The sequence below is a fragment of the Erithacus rubecula genome, assembly GCF_903797595.1.
Source record: "Erithacus rubecula genome assembly, chromosome: 20".
In the NCBI taxonomy this organism is placed as follows: domain Eukaryota; kingdom Metazoa; phylum Chordata; class Aves; order Passeriformes; family Muscicapidae; genus Erithacus; species Erithacus rubecula.
The window spans coordinates 1,583,872-1,611,125 of record NC_136672.1 but is presented as its reverse complement, the minus strand read 5'-3'; the positions used below and the strand labels follow the sequence as shown (position 1 = coordinate 1,611,125).

Sequence of the window (27,254 nt, the reverse complement as noted above, 5' to 3'; positions counted from 1 at the left end):
AACAAGGAACACAGTGAGAACAGCTGTAGAGTAGAATCCAGTAATAAATCCATACAGTCAGTGAGGATGTGGATACATGGACATTTCTGTGATGGTGTCACCTGCCAGAGCAGAAGAAGAGCAGCCATGGCCACTGGGGCATGTCCAGGCTGTTTCCTCCTCATCAGCTGCACCTCAAACCCACCCTGGTTTCTGCTCCTGTGTTTGTGCTGGGACAATTTTCCATCTGATGCTTTAAATCATCCCTCTTGGTGCCTCTGTAGCCACACTGCTCAGGAAAGCTGGCCCTGCTCAGCCTTGCCAGGGTTAATTCTCTCTGTTCTCCTGACAGTTGAAACTTTCTTTTTCCTTTTTTATCCAAGTGAGCCAGGAAGTGGCCGTGGGCTGGCTCAGCCTGGCTTTGGCTGTGTGGGTGGGAGCTGCTGCAGCCCCTCTGTCCCCTGCTATAATGCCTTTTGCAGGGGCTGCTGGCAGTGAGAGTGACTGAGACAAACTGAGAAGCTATTTAAAATGTTATGGAGAGATAAATCTACACATACATGAGATAATTACATATATAAGGATGATAATGAAGGTAATTGTTACATGGACAATGATGAATGGCATGTGGGTTGTGATAGGCCCAGTGCAGAGCACCTGCAAAATAAAATCTGCAAAGGCAGGTGTGGTGGGGAGTTTGAAAACTTGGGAAATCAGGAGTTAGAGACAAAATTGCACTTTTGGCTCCTCCAGTGCATTCTGGCTGCTTGCCCTGTGAGGGTGCCTGGGCTTTCTCAGCAGCTGCATTCCCTGAGCCCTGAGGGCTGCAGGATGTGGAATCACAGGATGGCTTTGGCATTGACATCTCAGCTTGGGTAGGAGGGAGCATGGAGGGAGGTCTGAAGGTTGTTTTAGAGGGCCAGAGTGTTATTTCTGCAGGTTTCATTCTTATTTATCCCAATCTTCTGAGAGTTCATGGAACCTCCTCTCCCCCAGGAGCCTGGGGAGGAGCAGTGTGCTGTGCTGGTGCCAGGGGGGCTGTCAGGAGCAGGGAATGGAGCAGGTGTGCTGCAAACCTGCAGAGCAGTGATCTAAAGGCAGCACTGCTGGGGCCCAGAGGAGCCCAATTTATCAGATTGATAGCCTGGGAGCCTGACTCTATTAGTGGCAGAGTGAAAAGAAAGCCCATTCATTTTTATCTAACAATCTTGTTTTCCCTTTTTCAGACCAATCTGACGGAGCTGAGGTCCTTTGGGTCACCCCCTGCTGCTGTCAGCAACGTCACCGCGGCCGTGATGGTGCTGACGGCCCCGGGAGGGAGGATCCCCAAGGACAGGAGCTGGAAAGCAGCCAAAGTGGCCATGGCGAGGGTGGACAGCTTCCTGGACTCCTTGATCAACTTCAACAAGGAGAACATCCACGAGAACTGCCTCAAAGCCCTGCAGCCCTATCTGCAAGACCCCAAGTTCAACCCCGAGTTCGTGGCCAGCAAGTCCTCGGCGGCGGCTGGGCTGTGCTCGTGGGTGCTGAACGTGGAGCGCTTCCACCGCCTCTTCTGCCAGGTGCAGCCCAAGAGACAGGCTCTGCACAGGGCCAACGCCGAGCTGGCAGCAGCCCAGGACAAGCTGGCCACTGTCAAGGCCAAAATCGCTGTGAGTGCCCTTGGGGGACCTGTCCTGCTTGTGCCAGCCTGGGGGAATCCTCTCCTTTGGGCACGGCTGCTGCTCAGTGCTTGTGTTCTAGAGCAGGGTTGGGGGTTGCAGGGATTGCTCTCCCTCCTGTTGCACTGGCAGCCCCAAAATCCAGTCCTGTGCTGGGCTGAGCCCCAGGATGAGCAGCTGGTCAAGGGGGGATTCTGCCCATGTGCCCCTGAGCTCAGGTGAGACCCCACCTGCAGAGCTGCCCCAGCACTGCAGAGACCTGGAGCTGCTGGAGAGATCCAGAGGAGGCCATGGAGATGCTCCAGGGCTGGAGCTGCTCTGGAGCCAGGCTGAGAGAGCTGGGGGTGTTCATCTGGAGAGGAGAAGGCTCCAGAGAGAGCTCAGAGACCCTTCCAGTGCCTAAAGGAGCTCCAGGAGAGCTGGAGAGGGACTGGGGACAAGCAATGGAGGGACAGGACACAGGGAATGGCTTCAAACTGAAAGAGATGAAATTTTAAATTAGAAATTGTTCCCTGTGAGGTTAGTGAAGCCCTGGCACAGGGTGCCCAGAGCAGCTGTGACTGCCCCTGGATCCCTGCCAGTGCCCAAGGCCAGGTTGGACATTGAGACTTGGAGCATCCTGGACAGTGGAAGGTGTCCCTGCCATGGCAGGGAGTGAAAAAGGCTAATCTTTAAGATCTTTTTCAACACAAACCATTCTGTGATTCTGTGACAGAATATTGCTGCTTTTTAAATTTCCTATGTTCTTCTCCAGCCTTGCTTGCAGCCAAAGTGGAAGGCTAAATAAGAATTCTTATTATTCCCACCTAATTTTTTAATGCAATTTACCTCTTCTCCTGGGTCCTCAGAAAACTCATTATCTCAAACCAGTGTGTTCCCAGTGTGCTGCACAGGGCAGGGGACTGGAGGCTGATTCAGTGCTGGGAGCACAGAGCTGGGCTGGCTGCACACTCAGTCCCTGGCTTTGCAGGATGACAACTGCTCTTGCAGGAGCCTCATTTGTCATGGCACAGCTCCCTGGCAGCACATCTTGGATGTTATTTGGTTTTTTCTACTTAAAAAAAAAAAAAAAAATTAAAAAAAAAATTAAAAAAACCCCTGAATAGAAGAAATTACAGCGTGATTAAAAGTGCATTTCCACAGTGTGCAGAGTGAGGCCTTTATCATTTTCCTTCAGAAAATTATCTCTATGTGAAAACACATCCTGCTTTATCCTGCTTTTCTCCCTGCTCCCTCCCAGCACGATACCTGCTAAGAGCAGGGTGTGGGAAGCAGAACCTGTCAGGTTTTAGGGTCTTTGGGATCTCTCTTTGGGAGTGGGATCCTTTCCATGGCCAGGGCAGCAGGGGCAGGGTCCCAGTGAGAGAGGTCCATCTGCTCCCCTCACCCCTTCCACCAGCACCTCACCCTGTCAGAAAACACATCATTCTGAGGTTTTCAAGGGCTTATCATTCTTAAAATGCTTACTACACTTTTTAACTAAAAATATGGGAAAAACGGTGCTGAACTCTCAGATCACCCCTTCCTGCTGCAGATGAAAGGAGGCACCTGAAGCAGGGATGGATTTAGAGGGCTTTGGTGTCTAATTCTCCCACCTCAGATGTGCCATACAGTGCTGGGGAACTTTTTTCATCCCTTTATGCTACTCTTTTCCAAAGCTTTTTACGCCTGGGCTTTTTTTTTTTTTTTTTTTTTTTTCCCTTTTCAAAGGAGTGGGATTTTGTTAAAGAAAATTGCAATCTTTGGGGAGATTACTGGTGCTCCTCTGGCATGCTCTTACAAAACTGCCTGGTTTAGGAGCCTTCTGCTCTCTGCAGATGGGGAATGGTGCAGGGTAGTGTGGGATGGATGTGGAGGTAAATGCTCACTTCTCTGGGGTATCTTGGATAGCTTCACTGCTGTGTGCTGATTCATACCTGCTCACAGCTGGGCCCCAAGCTGCCTCATACTCATTTTTATTAATAAATGAGAAAATTCTGATTGTCCAAAACAGTAAGGACTTTCTGTCTTCTTTGCCTGCCTGGGAATTGAGTTCTGCATCTGGGGCTAGTGGGGGTTGGAGTGAAAGGCGTGTCCACAGCTGCACACAGCTGTATGTGTGCCCCTGTGGGGCCCTGCAGGCCTGATATATGCATATATTCTATAGAAATTCAATTATCAGATGGTGCTTTTATAGTGGAATGTGGTATGTATGAGCCTCTGTAGGCTCACAGATCCACATGCACACAGGGACAGGAACTTTCTGTGTTACTGTTCCAAGGCAGGTCAAGGAGAGGCTTCTTTGTGTTTGCCAGTATCCAGGAGAGCTGCAGAGATCTCTAATATAATCCTTTTTCATTTTCAGGTTTGTTTCTAGTGTGTAGCTCAATGTTAAAGTGATTTACAAGCAGTTTAGCCTTAAGCAGTCTGCATTGGGTGCAGATAAAATCAATTATTACTTCTCTTATCAGAAGTGAAATGCTCCAAGTGCTTGTGGGAGCTGTTGGTTTCGTTTAGATCTGAGTGTGAACAGCTCTAGCAAAGGGCTCTCCAGATTTTTTCTGCAGGTGCTTTGGCCTCTTCCTGCCCCTCCCAGCCCATGACCTGCACAGGACATGGTCCCATCTCACTGGGAGCTCCTGGCACACTCCTGGGCAGCACTCAGAGCAGAACCATTCAATTCCCTTGTTGTATTCCTTGCTGAACCAGTGTGAAATGGTTCAGGCAGAACTCTAGGAGCCCCTTGGGGATTTGAGCATGACTTGGGGAATCAGCAGAGCCTCAAGGACTGGCTGGAGACAAGGGGCTGTAGCATCAGGAAATACCAGATCTGGAATCCTCAGCTGCCTGCTCATTGTTCACCCATAGCACTCATCATCAGGGCTCAGCCAGAAGCCCCAAATAAATTAATTTTGTGTGTCCTTTGCCTCTGCCTGGGCTGAGGGTGTGAGTTCCAAGCAGTGGCACAGCCCAACCCAGCCCAGCCCTGGCTGCTGCTGCCAGCCCTGGGTGGATGAGCTGGACTGGAGCTTGGCCAGCTCTGGACAAGGGTTTGCCTCAGGATCACAGGTTTGGGCTGGAAGAGATCACAAAGCCCACCCAGTGCCACCCCTGCCATGTAGGAACACCCCATTGTCCCAGGCTGCTCCAAGCTCCAGTGTCCAGCCTGGCCTTGGGCACTGCCAGGGATCCAGGGGCAGCCACAGCTGCTCTGGGAATTCCATCCCAGCCCCTCCCTACCCTCTCAGGGAACAATTCCTGCCCAATGTCCCATCCATCCATCCATCCATCCATCCATCCATCCATCCATCCATCCATCCATCCATCCATCCATCCATCCATCCCTGCCCTGTGCCAGTCTGAAGCCAATCCCTGTGTCCTGTCCCTCCATCTCTTGTCCCCAGACCCTCTCTAGCTCTCCTGGAGCCCCTTTGAACCCTGCAAGGGGTTCTGAGCTGTCCTTGGAGCCTTCTCTTCTCCAGACTGGACACCTCCAGCTCTCAGTCTCCAGGGTAGAGGGGTCCAGCTCTCTTTTTGCCTTTTGGACTCCTCTAACATCTCCACAGCCTTCCTGAGTTGTTCAAAGCTGACTTCCTCCTGTTTTTCCCCTGCAGCGCCTCAATGAGAACCTGGGCAGGCTGACAGCCAGGTTTGAGCAGGCCACCTCAGACAAACTCAAGTGTCAGCAGGAAGCTGAGGCCACAGCCTGCACCATCACCCTCGCCAACCGCCTGGTGAGTGCCAGCAGGGACAGCTCTGGTGGCCCCAGAGGGAGGGACCAGGGCTGGCCTGAGCACTGTGCACACAGCACTTTCCAGACTCTCATGTCTTTGGAGAAGTTTCCTGCACTGCAGCAAGTTTCAGCAATGAAAATGCTTTTGCAGCACTCATTTCCATGTGCCAGGGCAGCTCTGTGGTTAAAGTGCCTGACTCTGCTGCCATCACAACTCTCACCTCCTTCTTGGGGCTTAAATGTGTGAGCAGGTACTAATGGGCCAAAATAATGGCAGTCAAAAGTGGTGTCATAGAAACAAAGGTGGGATCATACCTGTAGCTTTGCAGGTTCTGAAGTGACAAGCTCTCTAAAAGAGTGAAAAGCTCTCTAAAAGCCTCAGTCTCCTCCAAGCCAGAATACAAAGGTATTTAGAGAGCGGCCTCCAAGGAACTGGAGAGGGATTTTGCATCAGGAGCTGTAGTGACAGGACAAGGGAGAATGGGTTCAGACTGAAAGAGGGGAAATTTAGTTTAGATATAAAGAAGAAATTGTTCCCTGGGAGGGTGGGCAGGCCCTGGCACAGGGTACCCAGAGCAGCTGTGGCTGCCCCTGGATCTCTGGCAGTGCCCAAGGCCAGGCTGGACACTGGGGCTGGAGCAGCTGGGACAGTGGGAGGTGTCCCTGCCATGGCAGGGGTGGCAATGAATGGGCTTTAAGGTCCCTCCCAACCAAAACCATTTCATGGTTCTGTGATTCTGTGCCACCACATCCCAGGACATGCTGCTTACATCTCTTCCCCACCCCATGACACGGGAACAGCCTCCAGTCTCAACAATTTTGTGATTTTATACTATCAGCAATTTATCATTTCTGCAGTGTAGGCAAGGAGCTCCTTGCATCCCAGCTCCTGCTGTGCACTGCACCCCATCTTCTGTGGCATCCTGGCTTTGATCTAGGAATAGGAGCTGACAGCCCTCACTGCTGTGCAGCTCATTTGACATTCAAGATGTGTCACTGGTGTGGCTGTGGGTAGAAATGAGTTCCCAGACATTGGAACAAACACGTCTGAGGTTGTGTGAAGAATGCAACTGAACATGGAGAGCAATGCTTTGGATTGACAAATGAACCTGGGGGATTGAGGCAAGCCTGGCTCTCACAGTACCACACTGGCATCTCATGAACTTCAGGTGGCCCAAGAAGATGCTCCAGGATCCAAGGGACAGGATCTGTGCACCAGAAGGGGAGGCTGGCTGATGAGTGGTGTTTGTGAGTGGGTGTGTGCTAATGCAGAGGAGGAAATTTAGTGATGACAAATGCTAAATAACGTGTGCAGGGAAAACAAACTGTAATCATGCAGTTACATGGATAGGGCCTAATTGCACTATTATCACTCACAGAAGAGCTCTTGGAGTTGTTGCAGAGAGTTCTCAAGAACAGCAGCGTGGCACTTGACAGGAGGAAAAAAGACAAATTGAGTATTACTAATTGGGAGGAAAAAAACCTCAGGAAACAGAAGTGAAGCATCATTGTATTGGGTCTGTCAGTGCCTACATCCCACATGTGGTAACCCCATCTAGAAAAGCTACAACAGAGTGTGTAACCACTTCCATATGAGAAGAGAGGGGAGGGATTAGGGATCTTCATTTTGGAAAAGGTGTAGAAGGGATGGATGTGACAGAAGCCTCTAAAATCCTGACTGGTGTGCAGAAGATGGATGAGGAATGGTTGTTCACTCCCTGTCCTTATCAAAAAGCCAAAGATAATCCAAGGAGTAGCTTTTTATTTGCCTCTTGCTAAATAAAAAGAATTCCAATGACTTCTAGGATCTGAGGTGGGAGATGCCTGGGATGTCTTAAATGTATTAAAAGTGGCAGTAGTGTGTGATCCAAGCACAGGAGGAGAAAAGACCTCCAGGACCTAAGGAGATGAAAAGTAACCTGAAAAAATTAATTAGGAGTGTGGAAGCACCTCTGAGTACCAGGAAAATCACATCAATGAAGACTTCTTGGTTTTAGAGGGGCTGTGGGATTGATATGGGAGGTGACCTCAAGGAGACTGGAGGGAAAACCTCAGGATGCTTTATCTATAAAAACTACAAAGGAAAGATGTAAGAACTGGACTGTGCCTTGTAACTGGAGTTGGGATTAAGGATAATTTATGTATGATCCTTAAAAGTGACCAATAGCTTAAAAGCAGTGCTCTGCTTCTTTTTCAGGAAGTGAGATAAGACACATGGGCTGAGACCAGGGCCTGTCCAGCTCCAGCTGGACTCCAGCAAATGTCCAGAACAGAGGAGGAACAGGGCAGGTACAGCCTGTGCTGCCTGATCCTTGATGATTTCCAGCCTTCATTCCACTGTAAGGGGTATGACTTTCCATGAATAGACAAACTTCCAAGACTGAGAACATAAAACTGGGAATTCCCCCACATAAAGAGCCAGTTGGAAGTGAAATAACTGGGTGGTCTAGATATGGGAACCACAGGAGTGGGATGAAGTTCAGTGATGCAAGATGCAGACCTGTACCTATGGGTTGAGAACAGATTGTTCACCTCTAAGCCAGGAGCCCAGTGCAGCAGCCAGGGAGGCTTGGATGGGTTGGGTCAGGCTTTGCCCCACACACAGTGCAGCCCTAGGAAAGGCAGCTGTGGTCCTCATCCTAGCACAAAGATCTTCTAACAATTCTAAAGGGACATCAGCACAGTCTGAGACCAGCAAGAGGCACTGGGGAGCCTCTGCAGCCCTTTGAGGAGGGGGGTGGCTCATGTTTGTGCACAGCAATCTGCAATCTGGAATCTGTGACCAGCAATCTGCACTGGGGCAGATTTAGGGACAGCTCTGAGGTCAGGTGGGGCAAAGAAAATCTGAGGCTTCTCTTTCTGCTCCTGGGAGGGTCAAACTTCCCAGAGGCAGTTTTCCTTCATCCAAAGAGGCAGTTTTGGCAGGGCAGAAAGGCCATCAGAGGTATTTTGTCTGTTAGTTCTTGTGCTCATGAGAATAAACTGCCCAGAGCAGCTGTGGCTGCCCCTGGATCCCTGTCAATGGCAAAGGCCAGGCTGGATGAGGCTTGGAGCAGCCTGGGGTGGTGGGAGGTCTCTGCCCATGGCAGGAGGTGGCACTGGATGACCTTTAAGGTCTCTTCCTACCCAAAGCTGTCTGTGCTTCCATGATTCCATGAATCATAAATGAGCTGGTGTGTAGGAGGTCGCACGGCTCCACAGTGATGATGTCAACTGTCTATAAAGAATTGTAAAAATGATCCCAAGTGATGGAGGGATGAAACACTAGGGAGATAAATGTAATGTAAAGTACATTGGAGAAATGAGGTTTTACTTCACATGCCCTGTAAGTGATGCAGAGCTGATTGTTATCACTCAGGAATGAAAGGATGGAGTTAAGAGTGCTGTGAGCTCTGTGCTCCCAGAAGCAAAAAGCCCTCACCAAACCCAAAGCCCATCTGAAACCGGATATTAGGGTTTATTAGGAAAAGAAGGGAGAACAAAACAGAAAAATCCCCATCTTGCTCTATGAATACCTTCTAAATAAATCTTGAATGTGCAGCATTACCACCACCCCCTCTGCTGCACCTCAAAGGCTGGAGGAGAATGGGAAATGGTGCAGAGACAGCAGCAATAAAAGAAACCGGATAATAAAGATTGCATCACTCGGTGCAGATAAAGATTGCAAGGAAAATCAAAAGGCTGCTTCTCTGTGAGGAATTATTGAAGAGGCTAAAGCTCTTCAACCTGAAAAGAAGATGGCAGAGGGGTACAGAGGGCTTGGAATCCTGAGTGCCAGCAGGATTGTTCCCTGATTTTGCACTGGACAAATATTTCAGCAATTGAAAAGTTCAGGCAGCACATCAAAGGATGTACTTTTGTACAGAAAGCTGAGCTGAACTGTGGATGTCCTGCCCACAGGGTGCTGTAGGTGCCTAAAGTTGGGTTGATATCCACAGCAGCTTAGGCTTGGTCATGAAGTCAAAAATCCTCAGTGGCTGTTAAGCACAAGGATATAATCTATGAGTCAGAAGGTCCAAAGTGTGCAGCTGAGGGAAGCTGGAAGCTGTGCCCAGAGCTGTGCTTGTGTGTGCAGCATTCCCAGGCCAAGGGCTGCTGCCAGCTGCAGGAGGGGCCCATGGGTGTGCCCTGCAGAGCTGGGCTGTGGTGGGGGGTTCAGAGGGACCCCAAGAATGTCTTGGCTTAGGAGATCCTGGCTGTGTTTGGGGGGATGGAGGTACACGAGGGTGCAAGGAGAGCTGTTTGGTCTGGAGTGTCTGCAGGACAGCCAACACCATGGAAAGGGCAGCAAAGTCTTGTTGGGAATGTGAAGGTGGCTCTGACCCTCAGGAGGCAGCTGGGATTCTGTGGAAACAGAACTTGGTCAGTTGGAAGGTGTGACAGTGAAATTCAGTGAGGGTGTTGCCTTCCCATGCTGGGCACCTGTGTCTCCAGAGCAGTTCAAGATGGCAACATAGCCCAGGTTAGGGGAATGAGCTATTGGAGCTGTTCTAAGGGCTTGTGACAGAGATTAGGTCAGAGCTGGGCCTGTTTAACATTGAACAGGTGCCTTGGAAAAGGGACAGTGTCATGTCAGTATTCTGTATCTGGAATTGCAGAAGATAAGGATATAGAGGTGTTTTTAGTGAAAATAAAAACTAGGAAGAAATAACAACCCTAAGTTCATGTGGACAATGGATTGAGGAAGAAAAATAAAAAGTACTGGTTGGTCCTGGTGACAGAACCTGTGAGCAGAGGGGAGCTGTGCCTGCTGTGGGTGTGCCCAGAGCTGTACAGCAGAGAGATTTCTCTTTGGCAGCAAGAGACTGCAATTGGGAATTTCACCCTAAAGTCTGGCATTCTCCATCTCATGTCCATGAAGTCAGCTCAAAACTGGGTTGGATTTTTCTGGCTTGTAAGCAGAAGGCTGAATTCCATTCCTTTGTCCAGTGGTACCCCAAAGAGTACCAATGTTCAAATAAGTGATCTGTGCGTGTAAAGGTAATTTATTTTATAAGGAGACACTGAACCCGCTTCAAAGCCCCAGCTGCACTGTCTGGATGCTGATGAAAAATAGGTAGGAGGAAGCTTTTTTTTTGACAGAATCTGAAGGGAAATGTGATCAAAATCCCACGTACCTGGTGTGATAATAAATTGTGTGAAATACAGATGGCTGTGGCTGTGGAGAAGAGTGCTCTGTGTAGGAGGGGGGCAGTGAGGTGGGAATGTGTGATGCTAAGGCAATTAACAGCTGACGGGCTTAAATACCTCTGTCACCCTTCCCTGTGAGGGTGGGCAGGCCTTGGCACAGCTGTGGCTGCCTCTGGATCCCTGGCAGTGCCCAGGGTCAGGTAGGACATGGGGGCTTGAAGCAGCCTGGGACAGGGGAAGATGTAGCAGGAGTGGAATGAGATGAACTTTAAGGTCCCTTCCAACCCAAATCATTCCATGATTGTATGAATGATCAGTTTGACTTGGGAATTTGCAGGTTGGGGGACTTGCCTCTGAAAATGTGAGATGGGCTGAGGCCGTGAAGGACTTAAAAGAGCAGCAGAGCACCTTGTGTGGGGACGTCCTGCTGAGCACAGCCTTCGTCTCCTACCTGGGCTACTTCAGCAGCAAATACCGCCAGCACCTCCTGGATGGCATCTGGAGGCCCTATTTGCACCAGCTTAAAGTAAGTCCTGATTCCTCTGAGAGGCCATTGTTCGTGGGATTAATGTGGCCATAAATCCCACAAGGGGTCTCTCAGGTGAGGGACATCACTGTGTCCTCACTGAGCTGGAGTGAGGATCATCCCTGGGGAAAATGTGGTGTCCTTGCTCAGTGAAGTTGCTCCATGTACACAGGAGAATCCCAAACACAGAGCCCAGCTCTGCAGTTCTGTCCATGGCCACAGAGGAGGAGGGAATATGGAGAGGAAATGGAGCAGGCAGAGCTTGCTGCCAGCTCTCCAGTAGGCTTGGAAAAACTCCAGGTGTTTTTTTCATTCTGGACACAAGCTCTGGTCCTGCTGGCCATGCTTCTCAGCTGGTTTTACCCATGTCTTGCTGTTAGGACCAGATGGAGATCATTGTGCTTGAAACTTGTTTAATATTTCACTAATTTTAACAGGTTCCTCATACAAATGGTGCCAACAAGCTTTTAAATAAGGTCCCAGAGATGCCCAAATTAAAGGGCTGACCAAAACAGGCAATTCCTTCGGCTGAGAGAGGAAAACTTCATTCTGCATTTCTTAATACTTAGCCAGAAACTTAGTTAAGGTGTGGTTTCAAAAAAAATTACCTGACTGTGCTTAGAAAGGTCAAGGAAGTACCTAATTCCAATGGAAATGCAAGGCCCATTCTGCTCAGACACCTGGCACAGGTAACTCTGCTTGTCACACCCAGAAATGGCCTCCCCTGTCAGAGAAGTGTTTCTGGAGCTGCTGATGCTGGTTTGTAACACAGCAGCAGCCTTAGGACAGGGTTAATTCTGTCCTTCCAAGCTGTCTCAGGGAGCTGAGCAGGCAGGGAGTAACCCCAGCCAATGGGGCTGGGCTGTGGGGTAAAACCCCTGGGATTGTTTGTGTAAGTTGGGTTTGTTCACAACAGAATTGGGAAAACCAAACAGCAAATACCCCATGGAATGGGAAACCACTGATAAATCATGGAATCACAGAATGCTTTGTGTCTTAAAATCATCTCATTCCAACTCCCTTGCCAGGGCAGGAACACCTTCCACTACACCCTGACCTACCAGTCCCTGAACACTCTGAGCTCCCTTTATGATCACTGAACATCCCCTTCCAGGGATCCAGGGGCAGCCACAGCTGCTCTGGGCACCCTGTGCCAGGGCCTGCCCATCCTCCCAGGGAACAATTCCTGCCCAATATCCCACCCAGCCCTGCCCATGTCAGTCTGAAGCCAATCCTGTGTCTTGTCCCTCCATCCCTTGTCCCCACATCCTCTCCAGCTCTCTTGGAGCCCCTTTGAACCCTGGAAGGGGCTCTGAGCTCTCCTTGGAGCTTCTCCTCTCCAGGTGAGCACAACCAGCTCTGTCATAGCAGCTCCAGCCCTGGAGCATCTCCATAGGCTGGATCTCTCCAGCAGCTCCAGGTCCCTCCTGTGCTGGGGCAGCTCTGCAGGTGGAGTCTCACCTGAGTGGGGCAGAGCAGCAAAATCCCCCCCAAACCTCCTGACCACACTGCTGCTGATGCACATAACCCTAACTTCCCACCTTTGAACTCAGTCAGCTTTCCTTGCAATGACCAGAGCCCGTGTTGTGCCCGGCAGGTGCCCGTGAGGCCCGGGCTGGACCCGCTCTGGGTGCTGGCGGACGCGGCGGCCGTGGCGGCCTGGCAGAACCAGGGCCTGCCCTCGGACCGCGCCTCGGCCGAGAGCGCCGCCATCCTGCACAGCTGCCAGCGCTGGCCCCTCATGGTGGACCCCCAGCTTCAGGGCAGCCGCTGGATCCGAGCCTGCCACGGAGAGAGGCTGCGGCTGATCCGCGCGGGCCACAAGGGGTAAGGCTGTCCTCTCCCCTGGGATGGGCTGGGGGTGAGCTCTGGGCACTGAGCCCCTCATGGGGCTGGGGGTGAGTGCTGGGCACTGAGCCCCTCATGGGGCTGGGGGTGAGCTCTGGGCACTGAGCCCCTCATGGGGCTGGGGGTGAGTGCTGGGCACTGAGCCCCTCATGGGCCTGGGGGTGAGTGCTGGGCACTGAGCCCCTCATGGGGCTGGGGGTGAGCTCTGGGCACTGAGCCCCTCATGGGGCTGGGGGTGAGTGCTGGGCACTGAGCCCATCATGGGGCTGGGGGTGAGTGCTGGGCACTGAGCCCATCATGGGGCTGGGGGTGAGCACTGGGCCCTGAGCTCCTCTGAGCCAGCCACACTGAGGGAAAGCTGCCTGTATTTGCTCACATTGTCTGCTTGTTCATTACCCAAATGACAGATTTCTCATTAAATCAAAGGTCTGCTTAATGCTTGGCTCAGTTACCATAGAAACTCCTCTGAAGCTAAGGATGGAGTGAGCAGTGAGCTGAGGCTGAGTTTGAGTATCACAGAATCCCAGACTGGCTTAGGTTGGAAGGGACCTTAAAAATCCTCCCATTCCAGCCCTGCCATGGCAGGGACACCTTCCACTGTTCCAGGCTGCTCCAAACCCCAATGTCCAACCTGGCTTTGGACATTTCCAGGGTTTCAGGGGCAGCCACAGCTGCTCTGGACAACAGGCACGTGTAGAACCATGGCATCCTCCATGGGGCTCATTGTAGGTGTCATGTCCTGGTTTAGTTTCATCCAGGAGGTTTCCTACCTTTTGGAGAAAGAGAGGGCTTGGGTATGGAGAGGTCACTGTGCCCTGCAGACCAGCTGGGCTGAGGCTGCTCCCACCAGCTGGACATTTGCAGCCCTCCTGCATAGGTCTGGATCAGTCTTCCATGGCAAGGCCTTTGCAGCCCTGGCTCTCATCTCCAGTCACACAGATTGGTTTTCTGCTGTGGCACCTTGCCCCAGCTGGGGTGGAGCAGCCCAAGTGGGATCCCTACAGAGAGCTGGGAGCACTGGGGTTGTTTCCCAAATATTGAGCAAAGAGTGACCCAGGCCAGATGCTTCCAAATTCCCAGAGATTTGGAGATGCCCATGTTTCCTCCTCTGAGGCTACTCAGGTTGTTTTGCTGTTGCCTTCCTCTGCTTTCCTCAGAGAAAACAACAGTGAGTTACTGGATTTGATCTCATGTGGGATCAAAATAAGGCTCATTTTTCACAACAGCAGATTTCTGTTTCCCAGCCACCTTGGCCACCATGCCTTGCAATTACCCAAAGCTCTCTGTGGAACAGCAAGGATTCCAGAATAGGCACCTAAATCTAAATCTGCAGGATGGAACCAGAGGAACAGGCCCTGTAGTATCCTTGCTGTGCCAATACAACACCCATTTTTTCCCCTCCCCATCCACACTTTGAGCTGACAGGGGCTTTGAAGAAGAGAATTTAGTGTTTTGCTGTTATGTCTCAGAGCTGAGGACTAAAAGCATCATCACTGCTCCATTAGAGTAATTCAGGCAATGTTTCATCCTCTGGGAGATGGAGCTTTTGGTTTTCAACTGCTGGAAGAGGTCTAAACCCACACAGAGGGTGGGTCTAAACCCAGCTTCAGGAAGGGCTGTGTGAGCAGCTCTGGGGGCAGCTCTGTCATTCCCTTTGACTGTCTTTTGTAAAATACTCCTGGACTCAAAAGAATGGCTCAACAGAGATGGGGGTTGCACTGGGTCAGTGTATTCCTCTAAAGGTCGGGCCTAAAAGTCACTCTGAAGTTTTGCTTCAGATCCTTCTGTCACCTCTTGAGCTCTCAAGCTTAAATGAGGGGTATGAATTTTGAGCAGTGGAGTTAGTGGAGGTGATTCAGTGTAACCCTGATGGGAGAAGTGCCTGGAACATGCTCCCCTCCTGCCCAGGGTCCTGCTCCCCTCTTGGCAGAGGAGTTGAGGGAAGTGCAGGGCAGCTGTGAAGGACACAGCCCAGGAACTTTCCCCAGCCCTTCCTGGTATGAGACATGACAAAGCTGATCATCTCTGTTCCACAGTTAGGCACTGGGCACAGGGTTCCATTTCCTTGTGAGGAAAGGAGTTGTCCTCAGCATGACCCTAAACCCTGGGCAAAACAGAGCTGAAAGCTGCTCTTCATCCTTGCTTTAAGGTGAAGTGCACCAGTGGGCTCTGGACAAAACAATGTGCTGAAAATAATTCCACGGCTGCCCAGACCCTGCCTGGGACAGACTGGGTGGTCACTCTTGTCCTTGGAAGGTCTGGAGTCTCATTCCTCATTCTGGGGCATCTTCCTCTTTCTGCCCCAGGCACTGACACCCCCTTACCCCTCTGTCTCAAATGCTGGTAGCTGCCCCTGCAGTGAGTGTCCTCTCTGTCCCCTCCTCACTGAGTGTCACTGCCCTGCTGCAGAGGCACCAGTGCTGTTTCCCACAGGTATCTGGACACCCTGGAACAAGCTCTGGCTGCTGGAGACGTGGTTTTGATTGAGAACCTGGAGGAATCCATGGATCCAGTGCTGGGGCCATTACTGGGGCGAGAAACAATCAAGAAAGGCAGGTGAGCTCAGGGGGTTTGGGGGCATGTGTGGATGGGGGCTGGGGGCTTTGTGCTCTCTTTTCCTGCTCTCAGACTGTGGGTGTTCACATCCAGCAGCATGAACATCCTGCCCTCAGCACTGAGGGCATTTTAAATAAGGCAATCACAGGTAATTCAGCCATGGGATGGCTTGGAAATCAACCTAGACTTCTCATTTCATTTCACAGCATCATTCAAACCTCGTGTAAAAGAGAGAACTGTAATTCTCCCATTGTACACTGACCTCGGGGTCTGTAATTGGCTGTTCTGACACCAAATTATTACTAAAATAGCTGCTGCTGTTGTGAAGTAAAAGTAACCTTGAATTTTAGCAAACAGTGCACAGTGTTCAGAAATGCAGCTACAGGTTTCCGCATCAAGGATACCAAGTGTTTCTTAATGAGGTCAAGTTCTCATGGCAGCTGCTGGTCACCTCCAGCCAAGAGGAGGTGAGCAAGAGAGGCAGCCAGGGAGGTATTTTCCATTAAGTTCTTTGAGGGTTATTTCTCTGCTTGCCTGAAATATCCCAGGGTGTTGTAAACTGGTGGGCAAGGTAAACTGTCTGCAAAGTTTGATGGAGAAAGCATCCTGAGGATGGCTGAGCATGGGTTTGGCTGCAGGATGGAGGGGCAGGATTGGTCCCAGTGCAGGATTGAAATATTTGGAGGATATTGAGAGAGGCGTGCAGCAGGGAGGGTAGCAAACCTGAACCCCCTTCCAGTGGAACACTCAGGCATCTCCTTTTGTGCATCTCTGCTCTCAAAACTCCCTGTGAAGTCATGTCTTTGCTAACAAAGGGAAAATAAGTCATTAATCACAAAGAAAGCCCCTGAGTTTTGTGTTCCCATGTCCTAAGCCCAGCCTCCAGGGAGATGCTGCCAGCCCCAGAGCAGGAATGGTTCTGCTGTGGGGTCTGGCAGGATCTCTGCTGTGAGCTGCCTGTACTGAGGGATTTGCAGCTCCAAAAGCAATTGAGAGGGCAAGAGGGCACCCAATGAGTGATGTTGGACTGGGAAGTGAATTCAAACTCCCTTGAGAACATCACCATTCCCACAACAGTCCCAGTGCATCCCTGAAAACATTTCTAGTTTTTCTTTGACTCTGCTTCCCATGGGCTTTGTTAATATAGAATTGTAAAATGGTTTGGGTTGGGAGGGACTTTAAACATCACCCAGTGCCACCTCTGCCATGGCAGGGACACCTCCCACTGTCCCAGCTGCTCCAGTCCCAGTGTCCAGCCTGGCCTTGGCACTGCCAGGGATCCAGGGGCAGCCACAGCTGCTCTGGGCACCCTGTGCCAGGGCTGCCCACCCTGCCAGGGAAGGATTCCTTCCTAACATCCCCTCTAAACCCACTCTCTGTCAGTCTGAACCCATTCCCCTTGTGCTGCCACTTCAGTTCCTGATCAGTCCCTCTCCCATTTCCCTGCAGCCCCTCCAGACCCTGGAAGGGGCTCTGAGGTCTCCACACAACCTTCTCCTCTCCAGGCTGGACAATCCAGCTCTCCCAGCCTGGCTCCACAGGGGAGCTGCTCCAGTCCCTTTATCAACTTCCAGCTCTCTTCTGGAATTGTTCCAACAGTTCCTTGTCCTTCTTGTGTTGGGGACACCAGAACTGGCCCTGTTCCAGAGACAGAATCCCCTCCTGGCCCTGATGCCCACAGCTTTGGATACAACTCAGGACATTTCTGGACATTTTCTTGTCTGACCTAAACTTGAGTTCAGAGAATGTTGTAATTTCCTGGGGTCTCTGTGAGCTTTAGACTTCATGTCAGCAGTACAGAGCAGGAGGATGCTGGCTTTTCCCGGCTGATGTCACCTCTTGGGAATGGCAGCCACCAGTCTACACATGTGGCTTCACATGTCAAGCCAGAGCTGGCCTGGTCAGAGCCAACACTTTGGGTAATTTTAGCTCTGACCAGTGAAAAAAGCTTGAGGCTGAGAGGCTTTTCCTCCCTGCTACTCCAGATTTAGGCAGAATTCAGCTTCTGCCCAAAGCCAGGAGAGTTCATGGTTAGACTGTGGAAAATCTGAGCCTCCTTAAACAGGATTCAAAATTCAGGAGAGACTCTTTGGGGTTTTTCCCTTAAATCAGAAGTGATTTAAGTGTGCCCAGTATGAAACAGTTTGCTTCAATAACAATTTCTGTGAGGAGTGCAGAGCAGCTGGAGCTGCTGCTGTCCCATGCTGTCAGCTCCTGCCTGATGCTCTTTTGGCCAAAATTCCAGGTACATCAAGATTGGAGACAAGGAGTGTGCCTTGCACCCTGCCTTCCATCTGATCCTGCACACCAAGCTGGCAAACCCTCACTTCCAGCCCGAGCTGCAGGCACAGTGCACCCTCATCGACTTCTCTGTCACCCGCCACGGCCTGGAGGAGCAGCTGCTGGGGGCTGTGGTGTGCCTGGAGAGGCCAGACCTGGAGGAGCTGAAGGTCAGGCCTGGCAGTTGTCACTGGGAAAAAGTAGAAATCATCATAGTATCGTTATGAGACTTCCAATTTTATTAGAATTATTAATATTGATATTAATATTGTTATTAATATTGTTGTTGGTCTGTACTGAGAGACCTGACCTGGAGGGGCTGAAGGTCAGCACCTGAGACTTTGCACTGAGAGCAAGTAGACATCATCAGTAGCATTGTTATTACACTTATAATTTAGTTATTATTTTATTATAATTATTAATATTGTTGTAATTAATATTATTATTGTTGTTGTTGGTTTAAACTGGGAGGCTTGGCCTGGAGGAGCTGAAGGTCAGACCTGGGAATTGTCACTGGGAGCACATAGACATCATCATTAGCATCACTACTATACTATAGTTATATCATATATAATTTAATATATGATATAACTATAATAATTATAATAATAATAATTATTGTTGTTATTGATATTGTTATTAGTAGTGTTGTTATTATTATTGTTCTTGGTTTACACTGAGAGGCCTGACCTGGAGGAGCTGAAGATCAGCACCTGGAAGTTTACACTGAGAACAAGTCCTACAATCATCATTACCATATTTCATTTTTATTTTCTTTTATTTTAATTTTTGCTAATTTTTATTTTTATTTTATTTTTAACAAACAGCATTTCACCAGCGTGCAGATGTTGCTGAGCTCCTCACAAAATCAGATTTCCCTTGTAATAGAAACATTGAGGGTTTTTTTTCCTTCAGCCTTCCCTTTTCTTGGTATTTTGAGAATCCTTTTACTTAATTTTCAAGGTTTTTCTCCTAGAATTCTCTTTATTTTATTCATCCTCTTGTGACTGAAAACTGAGTTTCTCATTACCTCAGTTTTTTCTGGACTTCACTGATTTAATTTTTGAAGCAGGATTAATTGCACTTAATTTTCAGCATTTGTGGTAAAGGATTCTCTCTGTAAATATTGTGAGGCTGGCAATGATATTTTTCTCTTCTGATTCTTCCTCCCACTTTGTACAGCCCAAAATATTTTCTCTCTCTCTTAATAAGTATGGCTTTAATTTCAAGGTAATTTTAGAAAGAAAATCCTCCCTTCTGATGACACCTTTAAGAGTGGAACAAATATGAATAATCCTAAATATTTTCTAAGAGTGGGAATAAATTTACTGCACATATTCAGTCAGACCAGGCCAGTTCTGTAAGAATCTTTCTATTTAATGAGGTTCTGAAGGTCCTTAGCTGGGCAGCCTTAATGAAGCATTGAGGTTCATGTGCTAATGAGCCAAAAGATGGCATCAAAAATAAAAAATGAGCTGATTAATGTGTGAGCCAGGGGTGCTGTGCTGGTGCCATGAGGGACACAAAGCTTTGCTCAGTGCCCCAGCACAATTCCTGTGGGATGTAAAAATGGGATGTCCCATTCTCCTTATTTGGAAGGATATTGAATTATTTCTCTCCAGCAAGAGAGCAGCAGAACCTCTCCTTCTCACCCAGTTCCATCCTGCTGCAGCCCTGCTGCCTCAGGGAGGAGAAAACCAGCCTGGAACTCCAGATGTTCTGCTGGATGGAAACATAAAACCCAGGTCCCTGCTGGATTTAAAGCACAGCTGTGTCTCTGTGGGCACAGTGAGGGACTGGCAGTGCCACCTGTGACCAGGGGCTCTGCATCTTCTGCCCCCATGCCTTGGTTTGAAAGACAGGTATCTGCTAAGAAAGACAGGAGCCTTACTTGAAATGGAAAATGTAAACCCCTCCAAATTATTATAATTTTGAAATTAAGAGGCTTTCAGGTAAATATATGAGAATAGGAATAACAGTTTTTTACTGGGAAAATTAAAATAGAAATGCAGCATTCCAAAGAACAATCCCAAACCCTGCCAGAGTCAGAATCCAAGCTGGCACAGTCAGTCAGTCAGGGTGGTGGCAGCAGTCCCATTCAATGGTGGCTGCATCCTCCTGCAGTGGCAGATGTGGTTCAGCTGGAGCAGTGCTCCTGGAGAAGGTGCAGTTTCCTCTGAAGGTGCAGGGATGATGGGGAAAGGTCTGGTTTTCCTCTGGAACCCAGTGTAAAGAAGGTCCCTTGGTGTCCAAAATCTCATTTTTTCTCTGGGTAGGAAAGGCTTGGCTCCTGCCCTGGCTGGAGCATCTCCCAGTGGGATGATGGAATTTTATCAGTCATGCACTGGGACTCAATGGCCATGAACAGGAGATATCTCCTGGAGGGAGGATGGGCTGTGGGAAGATAAAGATGATTGCCCCAGCTGGTTTTTAACAGCTGGTGATAGAATACACACCCTTAGTCACATCCTGTATTGCAACCCAAGACACTCCAGGGCTGGGTCTGGAGCTCCTTGGAGGCTCAGAGCGAAATCTGGGATTCCACAAAGGTCACCCCTGCAGGTGTGTGTTAGTCCTTCCTCTCCACCCTGGCACTGAAAGGACAGGTATTTGGTGTTCAGGGAAGGTTTAGAGCTCAGGTTTGAGGGCAAGGGAGGTGATTCCTAAAGCACTGCACAAACATTACTGAGTTCAAAGCTCACCTTGTATGTGGAGCCCAGAATTTATTGCTGATAACCTAATCCAATTCAGCAAGCAGCTGTGATTAATCCAATTCTGGTAACAGCTTTAAAAAATGTTTTCTCAACACAGTCTGCTTTCAAAATCTTTTTCTTCATTGATTCCCAGTTCAGTCTTTCTGTCCCTCCTGACAAACCATGTTAGGTCAAGGCAAGCAGGGCCTTCTCTCCCAGCTCACTGCACAGCCTTTCACTGGTTTTCTCTGCAATTCCCTGTGCTGAGGACGACTGGTCCCTATGCTGGTGGCACTGACATGGTCCAGTTGTGTCCTCAGGGCTGTTTCAGGTACCTCCCACTTTCTCCAAACTTCACTGTTTGGCTGAAATGTCTTAGTTGCTATTTGCCTCTAACTCCTTGTGTGTTTAGTGCTGGGAATAGCCTTAGGAAGGATGTTTTGGTGCCTGTATCCCAAGCTGTGGGTGGATAAACCATGAGTTAGGGGCCTGCTGTGTTGATTCAGAGGTAGAGTGGGAAATCCATGTGCTGTCAGGCTGTCATGGAGAGCTGAGGTTCTTCCTCAGGTGCTCTGCAGAGTCAGATATTGAGAAGAAATCCTTCCCTGTGACAGTGGGCAGGCCCTGGCACAGGATGCCCAGAGAAGCTTTGGCTGCTCCATCCCTGGCAGTGCCCAAGGCCAGTCTGGACAGGGCTTGGAGCACCCTGGGATAGTGTCAGGTGTCCCTGCCATGACAAAAGTGGAAAATGATGGTGTTAAAGTCCATTCCAACCCAAATAATTTTAGGATTCTGTGAAAACACGGGGAATTTTCCTCCCCCTCTGATTTCTGCTGTTAAAATAACACAACAAAACCAGCAGAAGGGAAAAAGAAAAGTGGCTGCTGTGGCTGAGCTTGGAAGGCTCTGCCAGTGAATCCTGCAGAGCTGGCCTGAGCTCTGATGAACTTTTTTTTCCATGGAATGAGGTTTGGAAGTTACTCTGGGAGTAACTTATTTCCCAGAAGCAGCACTTTTCTCTGTGAGCTAATGAGCTGCACTGCAGAAATAAGGAATGATGACTTTGCTGTGCTGCAAGCCATGGCAGGATGAGGCTGCAGCACCCACAGGTGCTGGAGACACCCAGTCTGGGCATCTGAGAGTGCTCCCAGAAGCTGTGTGGGGATCACAGGCAATTTGAACAAAAATCCACCCCCTCCTCATTAATAACTCCAGGGCTCACAGTCTATGGTCTGCAAGAAGAGCTTGCAAAATGTCATTTTTCAAGGCATGCTATGCTTGAATGACAGGAATGCACACAATTAGCCACATTAGTTTTCTGGTTCAAGGCTTGTGAAATATTTACCACCACCAGGAGCAAGTTCCTGCGTGTAAAGCCTAGAGAAAAGGTCTTTAAAGCATCCCTTTCCTGCTGAAATACCAAAGCAGACACACTTCAGTGCCTGCTCAGCAGAGCTGCTGTTAACGTGGAATGAGGGCGTGCATGGAATTTCAGCCCATGTATTGAAAGGTGAGTTATTAATGAGAGAATCCCTCAATCTGCTGGAAAACCTCTAACAACAGAGCAAATCCTACAGACTCACTTCTGCATGGTGGGATTGGGAGAGCCATAGGGATTCACATTTCTCCTTCCTGGGCCCCTCCAGACCTTGCAAGGGGACATATTTTCCCCAAACTCTCTTTGGAGCATTAGATCCTTGGCTTGTGGCACTGAGTCTGTCACATACCAGTTGCCCAGGACTTGTCCCAGCTCCACATGCCCCACACCTTCTGTTCTAGAGCTGCTGGGTTTTGCAGGGCTGTGAAACACTGCAAGTTCCTTGAATTTCTTGGTTTGTGTCACTTAACACAGTCTGAGGTTTTGAACCAAGTGTCACCCAGCAGTGTTTTCCATAGCAGCTGTTAACACTGACTTCACCAGGCTTAGTCCAGCATCCCAGTCAGAACTTTCCCACAGGGTATTTCTGTGAGAGCTCTGAAAATAGATGCTCACAATAGGCACATATTGTGGAATGCCACAATAAACCCAAGAGCCAGGAGTTTTCTCTGAGCAAACACATTGAACAGGGCAGCTACATCTCAGGGGAGAAAGCCTGTCCTGGAGGAGCAGCTCAGGAAGGAGCCAGGTGAGAGCCTTTGTTTCCACCATGACTGGTGTTCCTGCAGGGGACAGGAGGTGGGACTGTGCCTGCAGAGCATGGAGAGGGCACTTCAGAGACATGGGAAGGGTTTGCTCTGTCATTCAGAAATCTGCCCATGCCACAGGAGAGTTGTACTGGCCTGATCTGCCCATCTTTGTCAGGCCCATCTTTAGCCCAGTAAGCCACTGGTGCCAATGGGAGCTCAAGGCCAGGATACAAATGGAGCAGGACAGGAGAGGCCGTGGCTCTGCCCTCAGTTCTGAGCCTCAGATCTCCCCGTGCTCACACTGCTACCCAAGGGACTTCACTGCTGGTTTTGCCATCAGGTTTCAACCCTGTGTTCCCCATGCTGGTGTGACTGCTGTGGGGTGGAATGGTGAGAGCAGAGGTTCAGCAGGAGGGCTGAGGAGCAGCAGGGACTCTCCAAGCTGACTGGACCCCAAGAAATTAAGTACAAAGAAACAGGATATTGTTTGGGATGGGGATAAAGAGCTTTTCTTCCTGACTCATTTTCATCATTTTCCTACATTTCTATCAAAAGGCTCAGTTCTCCTGGTGCTTTCTGTGCTATTCCAGGTTTCTCTGAGCTGCTAGGAGTGATCCCAGATCCCAGAACTCTGTCCATTTTCAGGAGTTGCAAAGAGCAGGAATCAGCACTACTGGACTATTGCAATTGTCAGTGGGAAGCCTGTTCCCATGTGAAGGTGATTTATCCTTACTTTACCACATCCTTTATGGCTAAAACTTCCTGAATTAATTATTTGCAGTCAGATCTCACAAAGCAACAGAATGGATTCAAGATCACCTTGAAAACGTTGGAGGACAACTTGCTCTCTCGGCTGTCATCAGCCTCTGGGAATTTCCTGGGAGATACAGAGTTGGTGGAGAACCTGGAGACCACTAAAAGGACAGCTGCAGAGATTGTGGAGAAGGTACAAAGACAGTGATAGCCTAGAGAAATGCATGTCTGTGGTCCTTTAAGGATTTCTGGGTGGAATGTAACTCTGCTCTGCCCATCTCTGCTCCATCTGCTGAGCAGGGAATAAAATGGGTATAAATTGTAAATGCTCTCCATTCTGGAGAGCTCCAGGCCATTTAGTTCTTTGGAGGTTTTTTTGTGTTAAATGACCTATTTAAGACCAAGAGAAAACATTGGTGCCTGATGTGAAGACAATAAAATTTACACACTGTATCAAGGCAACTTTAAAGTGTTCCAGCATAATCCTGGGTACATCACAATGCCTCAGTTAGGCTGGATTTTAGTGCTGACCAGGGACTGGAGTCTGGGGAGTTTGTGATCTCGAGTAAATCTGAAACAACTCAGGTATTTCACACCCTTCTATTCCTCAGAGTATAAATTAGCATCTGTATGAGCTGTGTGAGCACTGCCACCTGCCCAGCTGCCCTTGCTGCCAACATGTGCTGAGGTAAATGCCCAGATGTTTTTTCTTGCCATTGAGGGAGCTTGGGAAATGTGGTTCCCATGCCAGGATTCTCCCAGGTGGAGAACCAGGACTCTGGTGGGGATGTTTAGCTGCTTCCATCTGCAGTCCCCCCATCTCCAGAGCCTGCACTTGCCCTCCCCCAGCCACTGGCCCATGTTCTGTCTGGAACTGCCTCTCTCTTCCCAGCCACTGACCAAGAAACTGAGTGATCCTCCCTCCATGTTAAAAATCAGAATTATTTTCCATTTATGGTGATTCAGGTGTATTCATCTCCTTGGGGAGGGGTTGGTTGGACCCCCAAGGGGGTGTTGAAGGGATTTTTTTGACATGGAAAGCTTGGCATCTCTCCCTTAAAGCAGGTGTTTTTGAAGTGCTTCACTATATAAAACAGCTGTGCTGTACAGCTGCTCACTGCCAGCAGTGCCAACAAGGCATGAATTGGATTTTATGAGTTTGTCCCCACCTGGAAAGCAGTGGGAGAGCCCTGTTAGAGGTTCGAGTCAAGCCTCACTCTCCTTTTGGTCTGTCTACCCAAAGAAAGGTGTTCAGCCAACATTTTCCTTGCTCTGGAAATCCTCCCTGCTCTACAGATGAAGAGCATCTATCTGCCCCAACTCTGGTCTGAGTTTGCCAGAACTGTTCATGAGTCCAGCACTGCTCCTGGGGATGTGCAAACATCCCACAGATGGGGCTCATCCCACTGGTCCCACAGCAGATGAAGGCTCATCCTGTGCTTCCTTGGGGTGCCCCAGGCAGGTGTGCTCACACAGCTCAGGTGACAGCCTAGGGCACCCTGTGGTGTGTCAGCAGCGGCTGTGTGGTGCTCTGCTGGCTTCTTCTGCCACAGGAAGCCTAGGAGGGGCTGGAGAGGGACTTCTTGCAGTGAATGATAGGAAAAGGGGAAGGGCTTCAAGATGAAAATGGGCAGATTTAAATTCTTGGCTGTGAGGGTGAGGAGGCCCTGGCTTGGGTTGCCCAGAGAAGTTGTGGCTGCCCCATCCCTGGAAGTGTCCAAGGTTGGACAGGGCTTGGGGGAGCCTGGCATAAAGAATAGCGTTCCTGAATGGAATGAGAAGAGCTTTCAGGTTCCTTCCAAATCAAACCATTCTGGCATTCTGTGATCCCATTGCATGGTTTGTTGGGCTGGCTGGGTCAGCACTGTCCCAGCAGCTCCTGACCATGGTGTTAGACATGTCTGTCCTCAGCTAGGGATTAAAATAAACCCCAGGAGGCTCTGGGATGTCACTTCTTGCTGCTGAGGTGGAATGAAAGAATGTGCGGGACCAAGGTGATGATGGGGTGGTGATTCTGCCAAGAAGATTTTCACATGTCCCTCAGAGCAGCTGCAGAGCCCTGCCCAGCGAGGTTTGGTGCAGCTGAGGAAAGGCAGCAGAGCTGTTAACACAAGCAGCTCTCAGCCTTGGGGAAGCTGCCTGACAGCACTGGGGCTGCTCAGCCCAGCCTTGCTAATGGCCTGCACAGGGAGGGGGCAATTAACACTCATTGACTGAGAAACTCATTTGATGAGAAAATCAATTCCAGTAAGCAAAGAGCAGGGGGCTTAGGGAGAAGTCTGGAGGGGACTCAGGAAAACAGGGGGTTGGACAACTGAGTGCAAAATGCAGTGAAATGGAAGGTTCCAGAGGGGAAGGATGCTGGGGAGGGCAGCTCCAGCCTGGCAGAGTCTGGTCCCATGGTCCCACTTGTGGATTGCTCTGATGACTTTGGGGCCAGTGTCCAGTCTGCTGCTGCCTGGAGAGTCTCCCTGGGGCAGAGGCTGGGCAGTGCCACAGAAATCAAGCAGGGATTCATCCCAAGGCTCCAAAGGATTCCCCTTGGGCAGTGCCAGGGCCCGGCCGTGGCTCCACCCAAGATGGGCCCAAGATGGATCCCAGTCACGAGTTCTCACACTTGCATCACTTTGGCTCCATTTCCATCTTGGCTTCACTGTCCAATCCCAGCTGCAGCTCCTGCACTCCCATCCTCCCACATTCTCTCCTCCATTGGCTGCTGGTTGCACTTTTTGGGGCTGAAGCTGCAGCGTGTCCTTGGTTGTGGGGCTGGAAAAGGATTGTTTTGTGTGCCTGAGCTGGGAGGAGAACTTGGGACACTTTGGATGGAGTTCAGAGTCACACATCAATGAAGTGCACAGTCTGGGAATATGAAAGATAAGACATCACTGGCAGGGCTGCAGCCCCAGTCAGGGGTGTTGTGACAGGAGTTGTGTTGTGTTTCCCTGCAGGTGCAGGAGTTTAAGGTGACAGAAGCCAGGATTAATGAGGCCAGGGAGCAGTACAGACCTGCAGCCTCCCGTGCTGCCCTGCTCTACTTCATCATGACCGAGCTCCACACCATCCACCCCATGTACCAGTTCTCCCTGAAGGTATCTGCCCTCTCTGCCCTCCTGGCCTCTCTTTGTGGGTTCATCAAATGGCAACTGCAGAGTCACAATGTCACAGAATCACACAAGATTTCAGTTAGAAGGGGCTTTAAAGCCCATCCTGTTCCACCCCTGCCATGGGCAGGGACATCTTCCACTGTCCCAGGTTGCTCCAAACCCTGGGTAGAAAAAGATGCAGCTTTAATATTCTATTAAATGGAAAACTTTTCTTTGTGTCATATAAGAAAGGTATTTTGGGGGATGGAGGGTTAAATGAGCATCCTGGTCTACAGCTTCTTCCAAACAATTTCTTACCTTGACAAGTGACCTGGAAAAAGGAATTGAGGAGAGACTACAAAATGGTGAGCCTCATCCACAAAGAAGCTTTTCCTTTTGCTATCTACAACTCGTTTGTTGAAGTAATTTTATCAGAAGAAATGTAGAGAATATCTTTTGTGCCTTTTGAAAGATTCATCCCTTACCCATACATAATAGATAGAGGGGTTCCTGAGGTTTCACCTTTCATCTGTGTCTCCCATAGTTAGTTTGTTTTATGTTTTCCAGTGAACATTAGCAGCGTATATAAATACATAGAAAATTATTGGGGGAAATGTTTTTTTCTAATAAATTTTGATGACAGATCATAAAACATTGTGTAAAGATGCACAGGGATGATTTTGGAATACTTGCCCCACAGCTGGGAGCCCATTATAAATTAGAACACAGAGATTTATGTGCTGCTCTGCAGCATGTTTTAACACATTTTAAAGAAACGTTAAGCAGGAAAATGCATTCTGCAATTATTTAATAATGCATTCCATATCAATGTTACTTTAATTTGTTGAGGCATGATTTTTCCTTTGTAGAACTCTAAAAATAAGGCTGCCAACACAGTCATGCCTT

General features: G+C 49.4%; 1 protein-coding gene across 2 annotated transcripts in view; it reads left to right on the top strand.

Annotated features, from left to right (window-relative positions):
- Positions 1–27,254, top strand: part of DNAH9 (dynein axonemal heavy chain 9) — a 158,550-nt gene that overhangs the window by 77,858 nt on the left and 53,438 nt on the right. Inside the window, exons 42-49 of one of the 2 annotated variants that reach the window (XM_079323154.1) lie at positions 1,206–1,631; positions 5,234–5,353; positions 10,820–11,008; positions 12,585–12,835; positions 15,290–15,412; positions 17,658–17,862; positions 23,294–23,458; positions 26,214–26,354. In XM_079323154.1, coding sequence (XP_079179280.1) covers positions 1,206–1,631; positions 5,234–5,353; positions 10,820–11,008; positions 12,585–12,835; positions 15,290–15,412; positions 17,658–17,862; positions 23,294–23,458; positions 26,214–26,354 — 1,620 coding nt within the window. Of the gene's footprint in view, positions 1–1,205; positions 1,632–5,233; positions 5,354–10,819; positions 11,009–12,584; positions 12,836–15,289; positions 15,413–17,657; positions 17,863–18,175; positions 18,186–23,293; positions 23,459–26,213; positions 26,355–27,254 lie in introns of those variants that run through there. The other variant, XM_079323153.1, reaches the window with a different exon arrangement.